This window comes from Theropithecus gelada, chromosome 13 (assembly GCF_003255815.1).
Source record: "Theropithecus gelada isolate Dixy chromosome 13, Tgel_1.0, whole genome shotgun sequence".
Taxonomy (NCBI): domain Eukaryota; kingdom Metazoa; phylum Chordata; class Mammalia; order Primates; family Cercopithecidae; genus Theropithecus; species Theropithecus gelada.
In genome coordinates this window covers 94590766-94609346 of record NC_037681.1, presented here as the reverse complement: position 1 = coordinate 94609346, position 18581 = coordinate 94590766, and the positions used below count along the sequence as shown (strand labels likewise).

At 44.9% G+C, this 18581-nt stretch overlaps 1 protein-coding gene across 4 annotated transcripts in view; it reads right to left on the bottom strand.

Moving 5' to 3' along the window:
- Positions 1-1781: 1781 nt before the first annotated feature.
- DGUOK (deoxyguanosine kinase) overlaps positions 1782-18581 on the bottom strand; it is a 34153-nt gene continuing 17353 nt past the window's right edge. For 2 of the 4 annotated variants that reach the window (XM_025355048.1, XM_025355051.1), the window contains 5 exons: positions 14318-14505; positions 10477-10624; positions 3636-3751; positions 2315-2414; positions 1782-1862 (listed from right to left, as the gene is read on the bottom strand). In XM_025355048.1, coding sequence (XP_025210833.1) covers positions 1836-1862; positions 2315-2414; positions 3636-3751; positions 10477-10624; positions 14318-14505 — 579 coding nt within the window. In that variant the 3' untranslated portion in view covers positions 1782-1835. The remainder of the gene's footprint in view (positions 1863-2314; positions 2415-3635; positions 3752-10476; positions 10625-14317; positions 14506-18581) is intronic. The other 2 variants (XM_025355049.1, XM_025355050.1) reach the window with 2 other exon arrangements.

Here is an 18581-nt window from a genome sequence, read left to right as displayed (position 1 = left end):
ATCTTCCTGTGTACCTGCAGAACTGTCAAGGGTTCAGTGCAGGAGGTCCGCTCCTGTGAATCACGGACCTGTAGGCTTCTGGCAATGGAGCACTTGAATCCTATAGAGCCATGTCTTTTTCTTCCCTTAACAATAAATTCTATTTGAAGGTTAAACAGCACAACAAAAAACTATTTTCTTTTTTCTTCCTGCACGGAGAGATCCACTCCATTAACGTTATGTGAAACTCGGTGGGTAAGGTATTTAGACAAAGCTAGAGTGCCGGGCTGGCCAATCTTAAATGTCAGATGCTTAACTTTTGGGTTCTTGCTTTTTCTCCCTTGCTTTTAGCCAGGTTCTTTAGCTCTAGGACAAGGGATTAAGTTCCCCACACCTGTCCCCCATATCAAGAGTGGCAGATGGTAAGAGATAAAGAAGCTTCCTAGAGTTCAAGCTCCATTTCCTGCTCTTGGGGCTCACATTTAAGATCCCACCCACTCTTGAGCCACTTTTCCCTTCTTCATGCATGGCAGGTAGGGCTTGGGGGAGAGTTCTGGGAGCAATTTGAAAATTGCTAGTTGATATGGTTAGGCTTTGTGTCCCCAACCAAATCTCATCTTGAATTGTAATCCCCAGGTGTCAAGGGAGAGACCCGGTGGGAGGTGACTGTATCACCGGGGCAGTCTCCCCCATGCTGTTCTCATGACAGTGAGTTCTCACGACATCTAATGGTTTTTTTTTTTTTTTTTTTTTGAGACGGAGTCTTGCTCTGTCGCCCAGGCTGGGGTGCAGTGGCCGGATCTCAGCTCACTGCAAGCTCCGCCTCCCAGGTTTACGCCATTCTCCTACCTCAGCCTCCCGAGTAGCTGGGACTACAGGCGCCCGCCAACCCGCCCGGCTAGTTTTTTTGCATTTTTTAGTAGAGACGGGGTTTCACCGTGTTAGCCAGGATGGTCTCGATCTCCTGACCTTGTGATCCGTCCGTCTCGGCCTCCCAAAGTGCTGGGATTACAGGCTTGAGCCACCGCGCCCGGCCGACATCTAATGGTTTTATAAGGCAGTTTTCCCTGCTCTTTTTGCACTCGCTCATTCACCTGCCACCCTGTAAGATGTGCCTGTTTCCCCTCTGCCATGATTGTAAATTTCCTGAGGCCTCCCCCACCATGTGAAACTGTGAATCAATTAAACCTCTTTCCTTTAGAAATTACCCAGCCTCAGGTAGTTATCTTTATAGCAGTGTGAAAACGGACTAATACACTAGTCTAGAGGTGAATTCAGAGCAAGCACCAAGAAACACATGCTGAAATAAATGAGCAACTGAATTAGAAAAACAAGCAAAACTTAAACTTTATTTTCAAAATGCTTCAGATACAAAAGAAAACAATGGTAAAGTCTAACAATAATTAACAAACCAGCCCTTGAGCGGCAGAGTGCTCCAGGGATGAGAGGGGCTGGGAATGGAAAGGTGGTTGAGAGACACAACATTTTTCTAGCTTCAGAAAGTCAGGGAGCCCAGATCACAGCCTGAACATCATGGTATCAGTTACAGATTCTTTTTTTTTTTTTTTTTTTTTGAGACGGAGTCTCGCTCTGTCACCCAGGCTGGAGTGCAGTGGCCGGATCTCAGCTCACTGCAAGCTCCGCCTCCCAGGTTTACGCCATTCTCCTGTCTCAGCCTCCCGAGTAGCTGGGACTACAGGCGCCCGCCACCTCGCCCGGCTAGTTTTTTGTATTTTTTAGTAGAGACGGGGTTTCACCGTGCTAGCCATGGTCTCGATCTCCTGACCTCGTGATCCGCCCGTCTCGGCCTCCCAAAGTGCTGGGATTACAGGCTTGAGCCACCGCGCCCGGCTCAGTTACAGATTCTTTATAAAGGTGTTTACCTGTGGGAAGGAGAAAATCAAAAGTTTAATTTCACATTTTTAACAGAATTTTCAATAAATGCATATGCAGTCAAGCCCATGAGGGTTTTGTGAGGAAAGGAAAATAGGCATGGAGAAGAAATGTGAGAAGCCCAGGGTTGTATAGCATCAAGGGGCAGAGCTGGGAATAGAATCCAGTAGTCTTGTTTCCCTAGTTTTAGGATGCCTTAGAGAGGAAAGTCAGCTGGCAAGCACATTTACAAGTCAATTATTTAACAATTATTAGTCCAGCATACTTTAGAGAATAGGGATATATTTGTAATTTGCACAAGATCCCATAGGCCTTGGAGTGTGAAATGCAACGTGAGATGCAAAGCACAAGACCCATGATATTGAACTTTGAAGCAAAAGCCAGAAAGATAAAAGTACAACAAAGGAAGCCACTAGAAAGCAGAAGTTAAAGTCCTTCCCACCTCTCTCATGAGGTCTTCTTGTTTGGTTACTTCCTCAGAAAAATCATCATTGACATCCAACACCAGCACTGGAATGTTCATCAGAGCCTCAAAGTGGAGCCTATAAGAAGCGTGAACGTTTGGGGGACAGAAAAAAAGAAAAGTAATTTGAGTCAAGTTTCACATACTTGCCAAGTCTTTCTTACTCAGAGAACAGATCTAAATTCAACATGACTTTTCAATGAAACTGCGTGTAAACTGCATTTAAAAAAACAAATTCAATAAAGTTGGCTGGAAACAGAAAGGTTGAGGTTTCTCTTCATTCTTGAGAGTGATACTAACGGTCAGAGCACCAAACATTTTAAGTGGACAACAAACCAAGCCAAAGGGAGGACAGGCAGAAACTAGGAATGTCAACTTAGTAATATTGACAATTTCTCTAACATTTTCAGCCCTTCATGCTGAGCCAACTATCACCATCGATCACAATGTTCAATCTAGGGAAATGTTAAGAAACAAAGAAAAAGCTGGAGAAATAGAATCTAATAAAAAGGCCCTTGGAATGTAAAGATTACACTCAAATATTAAACTTCTTCTGGGCGTCTCACTCTGTCGCCGAGGCTGGAGTGCAGTGGTGCGATCTTGGCTCACTGCAACCCTGCCTCCCAGGTTCAAGCAATTCTCCTGCCTCAGCCTCCCGAGTAGCTGGGATTACAGGCACCCAACACCACACCTGGCTAATTTTTGTATTTTTAGTAGAGATGGGGTTTCACCATGTTGGCCAGGCTGGTCTTGAACTCCTGACCTCAGGTGATCCACCGCCTCAGTCTCCCAAAGTGCTGGGATTACAGGCGTAAGCCACGGCATCCAGCAATATTAAACTTCTGAGTTGGAAAATGCTTGACATTTCCAACCATTTCCAGTATATTCTGAACCTTCCTATAGGGGGCTGCATGCTGAACTTGTTTTTAATAACTGGCTGTTGGGAGCCAGGTCTGTCTGATACATTCTTTTTTTTTTTTTTTTTTTTTTGAGACAGAGTCTCGCGCTGTCGCCCAGGCTGGAGTGCAGTGGCCAGATCTCAGCTCACTGCAAGCTCCGCCTCCCGGGTTCACGCCATTCTCCGGCCTCAGCCTCCCGAGTAGCTGGGACTACAGGCGCTGCCACCTCGCCCGGCTATTTTTTTGTATTTCTTAGTAGAGACGGGGTTTCACCGTGTTAGCCAGGATGGTCTCGATCTCCTGACCTCGTGATCCGCCCATCTCGGCCTCCCAAAGTGCTGGGATTACAGGCTTGAGCCACCGCGCCCGGCCTTGTCTGATACATTCTTTTCTCCACTTACTTCGTGGTCTTGTGAAGAAGCCAGGCTTCGTGTTGGCCATGCAGCTGCTCTAGATAGGCCAGCTCAATTCCTTTCTCTTCCTCCCTGGCCCTCCGGTACAGTCTCTTCAAACAAACCTAAAAGACAGTCCCCAGGCCCTGATGAGCTCATTTGCTGTTTTGGCTGCTACAATGCAGTCTTAAGGGGCTCTGAGGCCCATCCATAATGTCTATCTTGGGCATTACAAGCCATACCTTTACTTCTGCTGTCTTGTTTTCTTATGCAATCAGAGGATCTACATCATTCTTTTCCCATCTCCATCTTAAACTTGCCCTTCCTCTGGAGTATCCTAAATTGGTTAATGGCAAACATCATCCATCCAGTCATCCAAGCCATGGACCTGGAATTTTCCTTGTTCTTCCTTCTCCCTACTATATCTGGAAAGTCACTCAATTCTCTTTCATCTCACTAGATGGTTCTCTCCTTGCCTCTCTTCTCACCTCTGCCCTTGTCGGGTCCTCATCACCTCTCACCTGGATTAAGGCAGAAGCCTTCTGATTTTGCCTCCCAGAGGCAGGGAAGTATATGGACAGAGTACAGGCCTTAAGGTCAGAAAGTCCAGGAGTAAATTCCTGCCTTCATCAGGTACCAGCAGTGCAATCTTTGTGGGCTTCTATTTCCTCACTGTCTACCCATCCACAGGTAACTAAGGTAAGTCGTATTGAGCTCCTGGCAAAAGCTGTTCCTTTTTTCCAGTTTATACCCTTCACTCCACCCTTCGGTAGTACAGCAATATAATGACATGACTTTCCTTGCTGAAAATACTTCACAGGCTCTTTACCACCTACAGCCATAGTCCCAGGGTTCAAAGCAGTATGTATGAGTAGCACTGCATTTATAAAATGTTAGTTCATTTGAAATAGCTTTCATATCATACCAAACATTCACTCAGGAATAGAATGTAAAATCTGCACAGGTCAAAGATAAAACAAAGAAGTAGAAAAACAAGTGAGGCTTGAGACTAACTCTCCTCCCCCACTGCTCTGCAGAGTGTGCATACTTCTATTTTGCATTCATCTGGTAGTGAAGTTTGATGCACACTGGCTCCGAAAATGACATCTTCCTTACCTGTCACACAGAGCTACCCCTCCTACTTCTCAACTGCCTTAGCTCTTCCCCTGGACTCACTGCTTTAGCCAGATTTGACCTCTTTCCTGGGGAACAGGCCAGGTTCTTTTACATCTCAAAATTTTTGCTCCAAGTGTTTGTTTTGACTGAATTATTTTCGGGCTTCTCTCTGCTTGACAAACATTTCATTATTCAATATCATGTGTCCTGGAAGAATAGATGGATTAACCCACTGATTTAGAACTTCCCTCTTATTTTATTTTTTTGAGACAGAGTCTCGTTCTGTTGCCAGGCTGGAGTGCAGTGGTGCGATCTCAGCTTATTGCACCTCCGCCTCCTAGGTTCAAGCGATTCTCTTGCCTCAGCCTCTTGAGTAGCTGGGACTACAGGTGGGCGACACCACGCCCAACTAATTTTTTGTATTTTTAGTAGAGATGAGGTTTCACCATGTTGGCCAGGATGGTCTCAATCTCTTGACCTCGTGATCTGCCTGCCTTGGCCTCCCAAAGTGCTGGGATTACAGGCGTGAGCCACCGTGCCCGGGCCAGGACTTCCCTCTTTCAATAACTTAAGAAATGAAAACTTAATTTCCAAATGTAGTACACAATAATCCCAAAGACTTGGGAGTCTTTGCTGTTTCTCTCTTACCTTTTCTCTAAGGAAATAAAATTATAGAAACAAATTTCATTAATGATCAAAAGGTATATGCATTTGCAATTATATACTGCCAGACTGCCTCCTTAGAGGTTAACCAATTTATTTATTTATTTTTGAGACGGAGTCTTGCTCTGTCGCCCAGGCTGGAGTGCAGTGTCCGGATCTCAGCTCACTGCAAGCTCCGCCTCCCGGGTTTACACCATTCTCCTGCCTCAGCCTCCTGAGTAGCTGGGACTACAGGCGCTCGCCACTTCGCCCGGCTAGTTTTTTGTATTTTTTGCAGAGACGGGGTTTCACTGAGTTAGCCAGGATGGTCTCGATCTCCTGACCTCGTGATCCACCCGTCTCGGCCTCCCAAAGTGCTGGGATTACAGGCTTGAGCCACCGCGCCCGGCCCGGTTAACCAATTTATATTCCCACCGGAAAGGTAGCTGTAGGATTTCTAAGCATAGCAAAGCTATCTAATTTTCCTTTCTGAGAAAAAAAATGCCTGATTCATGAAAACAATTTTATTTTTAAATGTGGCTTTATGCTTCCAAGTACACACAGAAAGGCAGAACAATTCTTTTTAGGAAAGCTAATTATTCATTCACTGCTTGCAGACAAACACTGACACTAACATTGATCTATTAAAATAGGCTAACATATCTCTATTTACTATTAATTTCCTTAACAGAGCAAATGGATTTCCCTTAGAAGTCTAAGTCTTAACTGGTGGCAGTATTGAGGGGGGAAAAAAAAAAAAGTCGAAGCAAACTCCTACTATGAGCATTTAGCATAACTCTTGCTTTACTGATACGGTTATAACAAATTCTATTTTTAAAAATCCCGTGCAAACAGTGCTTTAATCTGGCCCCTCTTCATCTCAGACCTCATGAGGAAGACACACCTGCATGTGCACAGGAAAGATAGTGTAGCTACAAGTGGCAGAGGAGAGACCCTGTACTGGTCTTCTTAACCTGCCCCACCCAGGAAGAAGAACTGCTGTTCTGATTGCTTGGAGTCAGAGACAGGAAATGGAAAGTGACTGCTAGTGGGTCTTTTCACTATGCCTCTCAAGCCCAAACCCAGATGCCATTTGTCCCCATGCACCTCCTGCATGCTATCCCCATGCTGTGCTGGTCCCAGGCAGGGCCTGGCTTTTTGATGTACACTGATCAGCTGCACTCTCTTCTTGATTCCATGGGGCTGGGTAGGAACACTGAGGCCTAGCCATTTCTCTTCTGAGTTTTAAAATTGTTAGCTTGCTTTTTTTTTTTTTTAATTTTTAGAGGTGGGGTCTCCCTATGTTGACTATGCTGCTCTTGAGCTCCTGGCCTCAAGCAATCCTCCCATCTCAGCCTCCCAAAGTGCTGGGATTACAGGCATGAGTGAGTCACCATGCCCAGCCTGACTTGCTTTTTTTTTTTTTTTTAAAAAGTTTTACTTATTTATTTGGGACAAGGTCTTGCTTTGTGGCCTAGGCTGAAATGCAGTGGTGCAATCATGACTCACTGCAGCCTCAATCTCCCAGGCTCAAGTAATATCCCACCTCAGCCTGCTGAGTAGCTGGGAATACAGACACACCACCATGCTTGGCTAATTTTTAAATTTTTCGTAGAGGGCAGGGGGCTCTCACTATGTTACTCAGGTGGGTCTTAAACTCCTGGGCTCAAGCAGTCCTCACACCCTGGTCTCCCAGAGTGCTGGCATTGCAGGCGTGAACCACTGCACCTGCCTGGTCCGGTCTGGCCTAGCTTGCTTGCTTTTAAGAAGTTAGGGGGCTGGGCGCGGTGGCTCACGCCTGTAATCCCAGTACTTTGGGAGGCCGAGGCGGATGGATTACGAGGTCAGGAGATCGAGACCATCCTGGCTAACATGGTGAAACCCTGTCTCTACTACAAATACACAAAATTAGTTGGGTGTGGTGGCGGGCGCCTGTAGTCCTAGCTACTTGGGAGGCTGAGGCAGGAGAATGGCGTGAACCCAGGAAGGGGAGCTTGCAGTGAGCCGAGATCGTGCCACTGCACTCCAGCCTGGGCGACAGAGCAAGACTCCATCTCAGAAAAAAAGAAGATAGGGAAGAATAGGTAGAAAGGAGCAGAAGGACCTACGAAGTCCATTTGACATGCTCGAAACTCAGTATTTACTAGGGCTCTGAACTAGAAGATTGGGCACCTGCACAGTTTTTTACATAGTGACATGTCAACTTGTATTCTGTTCTTCCCTTGGGCACAGTTACCTCTGAACTTCACAGAAGAGGTCAAGTGTGACTTCAGGGAAGAAATATAGGCATTCCTGCATCTCTAGAACTAATGCCATCAAAACAGCATTAAAATCCCCATCTAATCTCGAAATGGATAAGTTATTTTTCTTTTCTGCCATTAAGTTGCAATCATTCTTCAACTCTTCTCATTCTACTCCAGCTGAAATATTTCAATTAGCCTCTCCAAAAAGGCAGATCTGCCCCCAAGTGATGACGACGATGATGATGAGCATCATCATCATCATTACAAAGTGCTGGGATTACAGGCACGATCATCATCATCATCATCATCATCATCATCATCTTTTGCTATGGTTTGAGTGTATCCCCCAGAATTCATGTGTTGGAAATTTGGTCCTCAGTGTGGTAGTGTTGACAGGTGGGGCCTTTAAGAGGTGATTAGGTTGTTAAGACAGATTAATGCCACTCTCTTGGGACTGGGTTAATTCTCGCCAGAGTGAGTTCTCACTCTCGTGGGACTGGACCAGCTGCCATAAGAGCAGGATGTTATAAAGCAAGGCTGCTCCTCCCGTCTTGCCCCTTTTGCACATGCCTGTTCCCTTCCACCTCATCACGTGATGAGGTAGCAGGAGGTCCTCACTGGAAGTTAAGGCTGCACAATTTGGACTTCCCAGTCTCCATAACTGTGAGCCAAAATAAGCCTCTTTATAAATTAACCAGTTTCAGGCATTCTATTACAAGGTCATTCAGAGTGCACAAAGAAGAAAAGCAATTAAGACTTTCTTGTTCTCCCTGCTGGGTCCAACTTCCACTCCCCAGAAACAAGAGCCTCTTCAGCTGGCCCAAGTAGCCCCATTTTACTCCCAGGAATGAGTCACTCCACTTCCTCTCTCACTCCTCCCCAGTGCTGGCTTCAAGGCACTGAGCTGATTGTGCTGAAGTTCTGTTCTCTTGGAAAAGGTTAAGTCAGCATTCTCACTTCTCCTAATGCTCAGCTCCTCAACCTCCTGCTTCTTTCAGTCCAGCCATCCCAAGACTCCCATAGGAAACCTGTCACCTCTTCAAATTCCAACCAGGATCTTTACTCAGTCCAACCTCACAGCACTCTCACTCCTCTTTGGCCCAGGCCACAAACCTTCCTGGGGCTCAGGACTTCTCTCTCAACGTGAACCCTACACTTTGACACTTCAAACTGCCCTCTCTGAGAGGGGACTCGTTTCCCCATAATCACTGACACTAATCTCTACCCCTAAAGTATAATCCCCTTCTTCTACTCCGGTTCTCAGGCAATGAAGACTACTGAAAGAAGTCACATAAACATGACCCACCTGGTCAACTTGCAATCAATGCATCTAACTTTAGTGTGCTTCTTTCCACGGAAGGTTATTAGCCCTCTGGCCTCACTGAATCTTTAGTTCAGTTTTATTTGATTTTAGAAACAAGTTCTTACTCTGTCACCTGGGCTGGAGTATAGTGGCACAATCACAGCTCACTGTAGCCTCGAGCTCCTGGACTTAGGTGACCCTCCTGTCTCACTTCCCCAATAGCTAAAACCACAGGCACACATAACCACACTCGGCTAATTTTTAAACTTTTTTGTAGAGATGGACTCACATTATATTGCCTAGGCTGGTCTTGAACTCCTGGTCTTAAGTGATCCTCCCATGCCAGCCTCCCAAAATACTGGGATGGTAAGCGTGAGCCACTGCACCCAGCCCAGTTTCATTTTAAACTTTAACCCTTATTTCTGTAGAATCTCTTATTCCCTCCTATGATCTAGCTTTTGCCTCAAAATGTCCAAAAACTCTCAACACAAAGATCCCCAATATCTGGTCCCAGTCACATTCAAGGGCCTCTTTTTTCCTGGTTGCCACCTTCTGAAGGCAAGACCCTTCTTTCCAGTCCTCTCCTCGTTGGCTGGTGTGAGGCTCTGTGATGGGAGCTCTCCCACTCATCCTCTGGTTCTGCTCAGTCTGTTCTCAGGCTCCTTTCTGCCCACAAGTCTCAGTTCCATCTCTAAAAAGCACAGCCTCTAGCTTGGAGACAGCTTTCCTTCCTTCTAACAGTATGTGGTCTATCTGGCATTTGACTATATATTGGATGTATGTCTCAAAAGCTGAGAGCGATATATCTCTGAAAAAAAAAAACCTCTCACCTTGACTCAGAATCCCACTCCAGAAGAGCCCTTAGGGATCATCTAGATCGAGCCAGTGGATTTTACAGGCAAGGATCTCTCCAGTGGAATGGTCTCCAGGGGCTGCCCAAGGTCACTCCAGTCACCAGAAGCCACAGCTCACTTCAGCCTCCAGAGACTCTGGTGCTCCTGCCATGACATCATCCTACTGCATGCAGGATGGCACCAGCCTGAGAGTCACAGAATGGAACTACTATAGTCCATCTTGCCTTCCCAATGGCATCAGGGTTCAAAAAAGGGCCATAAATTAGGGCAGTATCATGATGAGGTGAGAAAATTCTCCTTCTCTTCCTCCTCACATCTTACTCAGGAAACTATCAAGACTACACACTCTGATGACCCAGTCAGAGTGAAGGAGGAGCTGAGGCAAGTGGCTACAGGTCAGAGCGTCCCACCTGCAAACCCTAAGTGATAAAGATGATGCTCGATTTGCTCTGTTGTTGCTACATCAACAGCGATCCTTTTATGCATAGTCAATGGCTTTAGCACTCTGCTACACAAAGCCAGTGGGGAACAGGGTGCTCAACGCTGGGACAGGAGGGTGTGCCCCACTGCTCTCCGTGCTGCAGGTAATGTCTACGCTCTAATTTCTCCAACCAGAAAATCAGGGGCTTGGAGAATGTTACTTCTTAGGTTTCATATGGCCCTAAAGTCTAAGGTTTTAGGTTCGGTGTTACCTGGGGAGAAGCCTGGAGGTAGATGAAGCCATGTAATGTGAGCCGGCTGGCAAACTCCCACAGGAGAAAAGAATGCCAGTCCTGATAGATATGCCACTCGATGTCACTGAGGGAACCATTTTCAAAAAGATTCTTTGCAAAGATATACCTGGTTGGAAGTGGGATGGGAATGGGGAGGGGAGGAGAATGGGAAATGGAATGAAAGGCACCAGAGAGAGAGAGAGAAGCAGAAAAATCAATAACCAACTTGTTCCATGTCTGTTCAAACCACTTAACCTTTCGAGCTCCTCATCAATCCTTAAGAAATCTGAATTCTTAACCCATATCTCCCTCCCTGCTCAATAACTAAGATGGGAAATAGGATCTAGACTTTGGAGGCTGAAATCACACCTTTCCAGATGGACTGATTCACTGGAAGAAAAGGGACAGAAGATAGTATCATTGGTCCCTAACAATTTTCTCTGCTAGAAATCAGTCAGAACATACAGCAAATATATGTAAACTTGAATTTTTGAGATTTCCTTATTATTATTACTATAGCAAGGCCCAAAACAAATAAACAAGTGAATCCAGTGTAAATCCACCCACTCAATTTCATACAAGGACTGAGGACTTCTGACTCTCCAGGGTACTGAGCCATCCTTTTGTCTAGCTGAGACATGCAGAACAAATAGTTTTTATGTGGTGTCCTCTATGGAGCAGAAAATGCATTTCCCACTAATTTCAGTATTACCAAGAAAGCAGACTCTCCTGCAAAGTGCATATGAGCTCTTGCTTGCTTGCTTCCTCTGCTGCCGAGCTTCTAGTTCAGGTAAAAGAAAGCTAAAGCTAATAATCAAACCAGCTTTGCCCCCTGCTTATTTCTACAACCAAAAGAGCATCTGGTAAACAGGAAATCAGAGCTAAATACAAACCATGGCTTCAGACAAACCAGGGATCAATTCTGCTTTCAAACCTCAGGCATTTTAATACAAAACACAATTTGCATCCTAAACAAGGTACTCCAGTTTTCAAGGTAATGCTCAGCAAATGGCCACTTCAGCAACTGGCCACCTCGGAGAAAATAAAATTCAGAACCCTTGTATATGATGGCTCAGGAAAGTGCAGACTGCAAGGCTGTGAGTGTCACCATTAAGGGAATACCTCAGAATAACATTCCAGGGTCTGATCCTGGCTGAAACATTCACTAGCTATGTAACCTCAGGCAAGTCACCTAAATCCTCTCAGCCCGTTATTATGATGTCTTGTAATAATCCTCATAAAGTGCTTAGAATAGTGACTGGCACATGGTATTCTAGATATCTTAGTTATTATTATAACTGCTTTTTGTTAGGCTATGAAGAAGCTAACTTAGAAACTCCAAAAGCAAACTTTCCCAGTCTGGAATGGTTTAGCCATAGTCTAGTTGATGAGAACAAAGAAAAGGGTAACATTTTAAACTCAAAATATTTTTGAGTTCTTCACAGATAACTAGAAGATGAAATTAAGATCCTATAAAGTGGCCATGCACTGTGGCTCACACCTGTAATCCCAGCACTTTTGGAGGCTGAGGCGGGCGGATCACCTGAGGCCAGGAGTTTGAGACCAGCCTGGCCAACATGGTGAAACCCTGTCTCTACTAAAAACACAAAAATTAGCCAGTCATGATGGCGTGTCCCTGTAATCCCAGCTACTCAGGAGACTGAGGCACGAGAATTGCTTGAACCCAGGAAGCGGAGGTTGTAGTGAGCCGAGATTATACCACTGCATTCCAGCCTGGGTGACAGAGCGAGACTCTGTCTTAAAACAAAACAAAAAGGATCCTAAAAAGAGAAATTAAAGATTTGCTAATAAGCCCTATGAAAGGGGTTCTTGGCTTTCTTGAGAAAGAGCACTTCCTTTATTTCTTCAAAGCTCTTGGTGGTGATGGGGTGAGGGGTAGAAGGGTGTGGTGCTGAGTGGGAGGGAAGTACTGCAGACTGAATGCAGGGGCTGTAGGACAGAACAGGGCATAAGGATCTAGGAGTCAGGGTCTCTGCTCCAAAATCATATGCTAATGTTTCCTTTAACTCAAACAGAAAAGACTAAGATTTCCTCCTCCCTATAATCAACTCTCCCAGATAACCTGTGTTCCTCCTTTGGAACAAATACCACACACGTGAGCATGTGTTCAGTCCCTGTTAGGCAGGGACTGGGTCTGCCTTATTCACTGTTGCAGCCCCAGGGCCAGCCTTGGTGCTTCAACACGGGAGGCATCCAATAAATCTGTGCGAGTGAAGAAAGTCTAAATTACCCTCAGGATTGGAACTTGTAATTAGTTTTCCTTTCTGTCTCAAAAATGCCCTCAGTGAAGATAGCACCTGGAATGTTGTATGCCCACAGTGTAATCAATTCTTACCTCTTCCTTTACAAGCAAAGGTTAAGATCCACGTAGCTTCTTAATGCATTTCTAATTAACAAAGTGTTTCTACTTCTCTATTTTCCTCTGAGGGTCTCACAAGCCTACTTCATGAAGGGACTAGAAATAAAGACTATGTTTCCAAGCAACCCATGTGGTTATATGTAATTCAACTTCTGAGTCCGAGAGGCATGGCTTGGGAGAAAAGAGAGGAAAACAGGCACGTGGCATACCCAACAGCTGAAAAAGAAGTAAAACCTATAGCCCAGCCATATGTAATTCACATATTTAGCTTTTATAAAAAGTAGGCTCTCTCGGGGTACGTAAAGAAGGAATGGATAGCCTATAGAGTTTGTTTTATATATCTTCCAAGATTTTAGGGTAAAGTCAGAAAAATCACTTGTCATTTACAAAAGTACCCTTATTTTTTTCTTCTAGGAGGCTTTCTGGAAGCACTAAGAAATAGAACTAGTTTGTCTAATTCGGAATTAAAAGAGTAACCAACTGAGCGTCTTCAGCAGTGACAATGAAAATGTACCACTTTCCATTTTGATAATTCAAAGAGCCTTAAGAAAGATCATTTTGCTTGAAAGCACCATTTCACACTGACACTGGTCATTCATAGGCTTCAGATAAGAAAAACCCCAGCAGTGTCCAGATCAAGCCATCCTGACTTTGTCTCTAGGCGGCTTAACCTCAAGTCACAGCCTGGTCTCTGCGGCAGAGCCAGGCATTCTGGAGCCTGCACGGCCTAGCTCTTCTGGAGCAGATGGGCTCACTTCCCAGGGTGCTGCTAGCCTGCATTAAAAGTGACTTCACATCTCACTCCCTCAGGTGGTCAGGATGATGCCCATCCCTGATCTGACACAGGCACTGATGTCCACTAGACTCTGGCCAGCAAGAAGCCCTCACAGCAGAAGGGGTCAAAAAGGGCTAAATCTGAGACAGAAGCCAGTTTCACAAAATGTGCTATTTCTGCCTAAGCATCCTTTCTTGAAGAATAAAAAAAAGGCTGAAAATATCTCTTATATCATTTTTAGGAACACAAATTTTAATTTTGTCTGCTTTTTTTTAAAAGGGGATAACCAACCACTGAATCATTTGATTTCTTAGAATATACACTGCTACTTCAGTGTCTATTCTGTGCCTTTTAGCATGTGATGGTTACATTAGGTGGCTACCAGCTCGCTCCATGCCAGAAAAAAAGGAAACATAAGATAATCAGTAGCAATGTAAGAAATTCAAAGCATTCAGTTGATGAAAAACACAATTTCCTTTCTTGACATAGATGACAATTTGGTACAAGTACAATTCTGGACAAATCTGTATAGTGTTGTCTTTAAAAAAGAAGACAATTTTTCAAAGTATAATTATCAGTGACCAGAGCAGTGCAGGATCTGTGCAAGATCAAACAGGCAGCACTGAGCACGGGGCTTGTGACTGGTGGAGGGCTTGGCATTTTACCTGTCACTGTACACAGACCTCTCAAAGATCTGTACTGGCTTCCTGGCCTGTAAGAGTTTCTCAGGGAAGGGCTCCAGCTGTACTTTCAGGCGGCTCAAAAAGGAAAATGTCTGGAATGTGTAGGACCATCGTGCTGGCTCCCGGTACATCATATCCAGCAAGTTTCCAAGACTTTGGGGAGTGCAGGCCTAGAGGGAGATGAAAAAAAAAAAAGAGAGAATTTCCTAGAAAGCATATTTACTCCATGGAGTACACCCCTCCACATACACCCCTACCTCTCCAAACAGGTTTAATAATCAACGAAACAAGGAATTATAAAAGTTTTCTTCCACCAAAAAGGTAGAATCAGATCCCCAGTTTAGTCAAAATTTCATAATCATGGATGAGATTTTCCTACCTATTAAACAAGACTCTCGGCCGGGCGCGGTGGCTCAAGCCCGTAGTCCTAGCACTTTGGGAGGCCGAGACGGGCGGATCACAAGGTCAGGAGATCGAGACCATCCTGGCTAACACGGTGAAACCCCGTCTCTACTAAAAAATACAAAAAACTAGCCGGGCGAGGTGGCGGGCGCCTGTAGTCCCAGCTACTCAGGAGGCTGAGGCAGGAGAATGGCGTAAACCCGGGAGGCGGAGCTTGCAGTGAGCTAAGATCCGGCCACTGCACTCCAGCCTGGGCGACAGAGCCAGACTCCGTTTCAAAAAAAAAACAAAAAACAAAAAAAAAACAAGACTCTCTAAAGGGAGATGACATGCCACTTCAATATAGCAAAAGCAGAGGAGAACCATATACAGAATTAACAAGATCACTGATTGAGGGATTTGTGAAGTCTGTCTAGGGAGGAGTTAACAGTCAACAACCATCTAAAATTTAACTTTGAATCAAATCTTTCCACTATAACACTATGTTGCCTCTCTTTTGAGTTCCATCTGTAGCTATTTGTTTATAAAATGTCAAGGCAAACCAGAAAGCAACTGCTTATTTGAAAATCCAACCAATCAACCACCAAATAGAATTCTGTATCTTTCATAAAAGGACTACAATTTGTTTGTTAAAACAAATAAAAACAAAACCCTACTTAATTCTAGAGACTTTATGAAACATAATTAAAACATTTCACTTGCTCAGCATGTGCAAGTGGGCACAAGTGTGGGATGTTCAGCAGCCCCGGATTCTTTTGTTTTTTTTTTTTTTTTTTGAGACAGAGTCTCGCTCTGCCACCCAGGTTGGAGTGCAGTGGCGCAATCTCAGCTCACTGCAACCTCCCAGCTCACTGCAACCTCCCGGCTCACTGCAATCTCCGCCCCCCTCCCCATCCCAGCCGAGTTCAAGTGATTCTCCTACCTCAGCCTCCTGAGTGGCTGGGATCACAAGCGCCCGCCACCATGACAAGCTAATTTTTGTAGTTTTAGTAGAGACGGGGTTTCACCATGTTGGCCAGGCTGGTCTCGAACTCCTGACCTCAGGTGATCCACCCGTTTTGCCCTCCCAAAGTGCTGGAATTACAGGCATGAGCCAGCATGCCCGGCCCCAGATTCTTTTCTGGATCTGCCATTGACTCAACAATGCAAAAGTGAGTTTTGTACAAAAGCACTTTGGAGCTATATTTTTCATTCAATCGCCATTAACTGAAGGCCTGTGTGGATGACACACTACATGGACAGGGTACCGTAAGGGTAGAGAAAAGGAATTAACATTTATTTTAACCTTTACTGTGGTATGTTATCTCATTTAATCTTCAAAACGGCTTCATGAGGAAGGTACTGCTGTAATGCCCCTTTTCCAGAGGGGAAAATCCACTCAGAGGTGAAGTAACTTACTTGTGCAAGGTTTCATGGTGAATAAATGTTGAAGGGATTCAAACCTGGCTTCCTCTAACCTCGTCATTCCAACACCCTCCATCTAAAGGTGAACAAGACAGTTCTTGAACTCAAAGAGCTCACAATGCAAAAAGGAAGAGGGTGATGAGGATATACAAAGCTGGAATGTAAGGCAGAACATGTGATGAAGGGATGATTACTGATGGTGGAAGGAATCTCAGGGAGTTTCTGAAAGAAAGTGGCATTAAGCTGGGAAGTAACTGATGAGTAGAATTCTCACAGATGGAAATGGAGATTAAAAAGACTGCACTTCAGGTAGAGACAACAGTACAGGAGGAGAAAAAAGATTACACAACAGTAAGTAGTCCAATTTGGCTAAAAAGCACTCTCAGATTCCGAAGAAGGGTCCTAGCCCTTTGAAAGGCTTCAGCAAGAGCAACACATATAGAGCAGAGTGCACCAGAAAAACATTTAACTTGGAAGTATTTTTGGGATTTCCCTCCTTCTGACCCCGCAAACCCACACATACTAGCCTCACACATGGCTCCTGACTAAGAGTTGGGGTAGAAGTAGGAGGACAAATTTGAGTCTCCTAGAGTCTCTGTGGTATTACTAGAGATGGTAGGGAGCAGCCATGGGTCTGCAGCACAATCCACACACTGTATGTAGAAACAGGAGAAAACAAAAGATACTGCCTTGCTGATAAAACAAGAATAGGCTGTCATAAAAAAGGAGGAATAAGAAAAGAACTTTCTTAGAGTTGAAAAATGCAATTGCCAAAGTAAAACACCCAATGAAGATAATGAAGATGGTAACTAGCAGACTATATAATGCAGTAAACCTAATTAGTGAATTAGAAGATCCTTACAGAGTATCACTTTAAGGGCTAGGTATGGCGGCTCACACCTGTAATCCCAGCACTTTGGGGGGCCAAGGCAGGAGGACCGCTTGAGGCCAAGAGTTCAAGACCAACTTGGGCAACATAGCGAGACTGTCTGTACAAAAAAATTTTAAAATTACCTGGGCATAGTGGTGCATGCCCATAGTCCCAGCTATTCTGCAGGCTGAGGTGGAAGGATTTGCTTGAGCCCAGGAGTTCAATGCTGCAGTGAGCTATACACTTGATCTTAGCCAAAAGGCTGAGAAGCGATGGTGCAGTGAGCTATAATAGGGCCACTGCATTCCAGCCTGGGTGACAAAGTAAGACTCTTTAAAAAAAGAGAAAAGAGTATCAGCTTAAGAAATTCTCCCTAGGGGCCAGACATGGTGGCTCATGCCTGTAATCCCAGCACTTTGGGAGGCCAAAGCAGGCAAATCGCCTGAGGTCAGGGGTTCGAGATCAGTCTGGCCAACATGGTGAAAGCCTGTCACTACTAAAAATACAAAATTAGCCGGGCATGGTGGCGCATGCCTGTAATCCCAGCTACTTGGGAGGCTGAGGCAGGAGAATCACCTGAACCCGGGAGGTGGAGGTTGCAATGAGCCAAGATCGCACCATTGCACTCCAGCCTGGGCAACAGGAGCGAAAACTCCATTTAAAAAAAAAAACCAAAAAACCAAAAAACCCCGTGAATAACTGAGGCAGAACACAGTTGTCCAATAATGATTCCCCTCAAACAGCACTGAATCCATACAATCTTAAGGATGATTTCTATCATACCTTCAAGGAATAGATCATTCCCATGCTAGAAAAGAAGAAAAATTTCTCCATTTATTTTCATAACATTGATGGTAAAACCTGTCACAAACTACACATGGGCCAGGCATCACAGCTCACACCTGTGGTCCCAACACCTTGGGAATCTGAGGTGGAAAGATTGCTTGAGTCCCCAGGAGTTCGAGACCAGCCTGGGCAGCAAAGTGAGACCCTATCTCTACAAAAAAAAATTTTTTTAAAGTAGACGGGGACAGTGGTATGCACCTATAGTCCCAACTACCCAAGAGACTGAGGTAGGAAGATACCTGAGTCCAGGACTTCAAGGCTGCAGTGAGCTATGATCATGCCACTGCACTCCAGCCTGAGTGACAGAGGGAGACCCTGCCTAAAAAGAACCCAAAAGGCAAAACAAACAAAAATCACCATACACACAAATAATAATACCAACCAACTGTATAAATAAATATACATGCAAAATTCCAAACAACACATTACCAAATTAATGGAATAGTACCTCATGACAAAAAAAAAAGTTCATTCTAGAAATGTGAGGATGGTACCATTATCAAATCTATGACTAATACTAAGAGATTAAAAAAGAAAAACCCCGGCCGGGCACGGTGGCTCAAGCCTGTAATCCCAGCACTTTGGGAGGCCGAGACGGGCGGATCATGAGGTCAGGAGATCGAGACCATCCTGGCTAACACGGTGAAACCCCGTCTCTACTAAAAAATGCAAAAAAAAAAACCTAGCCGGGCGAGGTGGCGGGTGCCTGTAGTCCCAGCTACT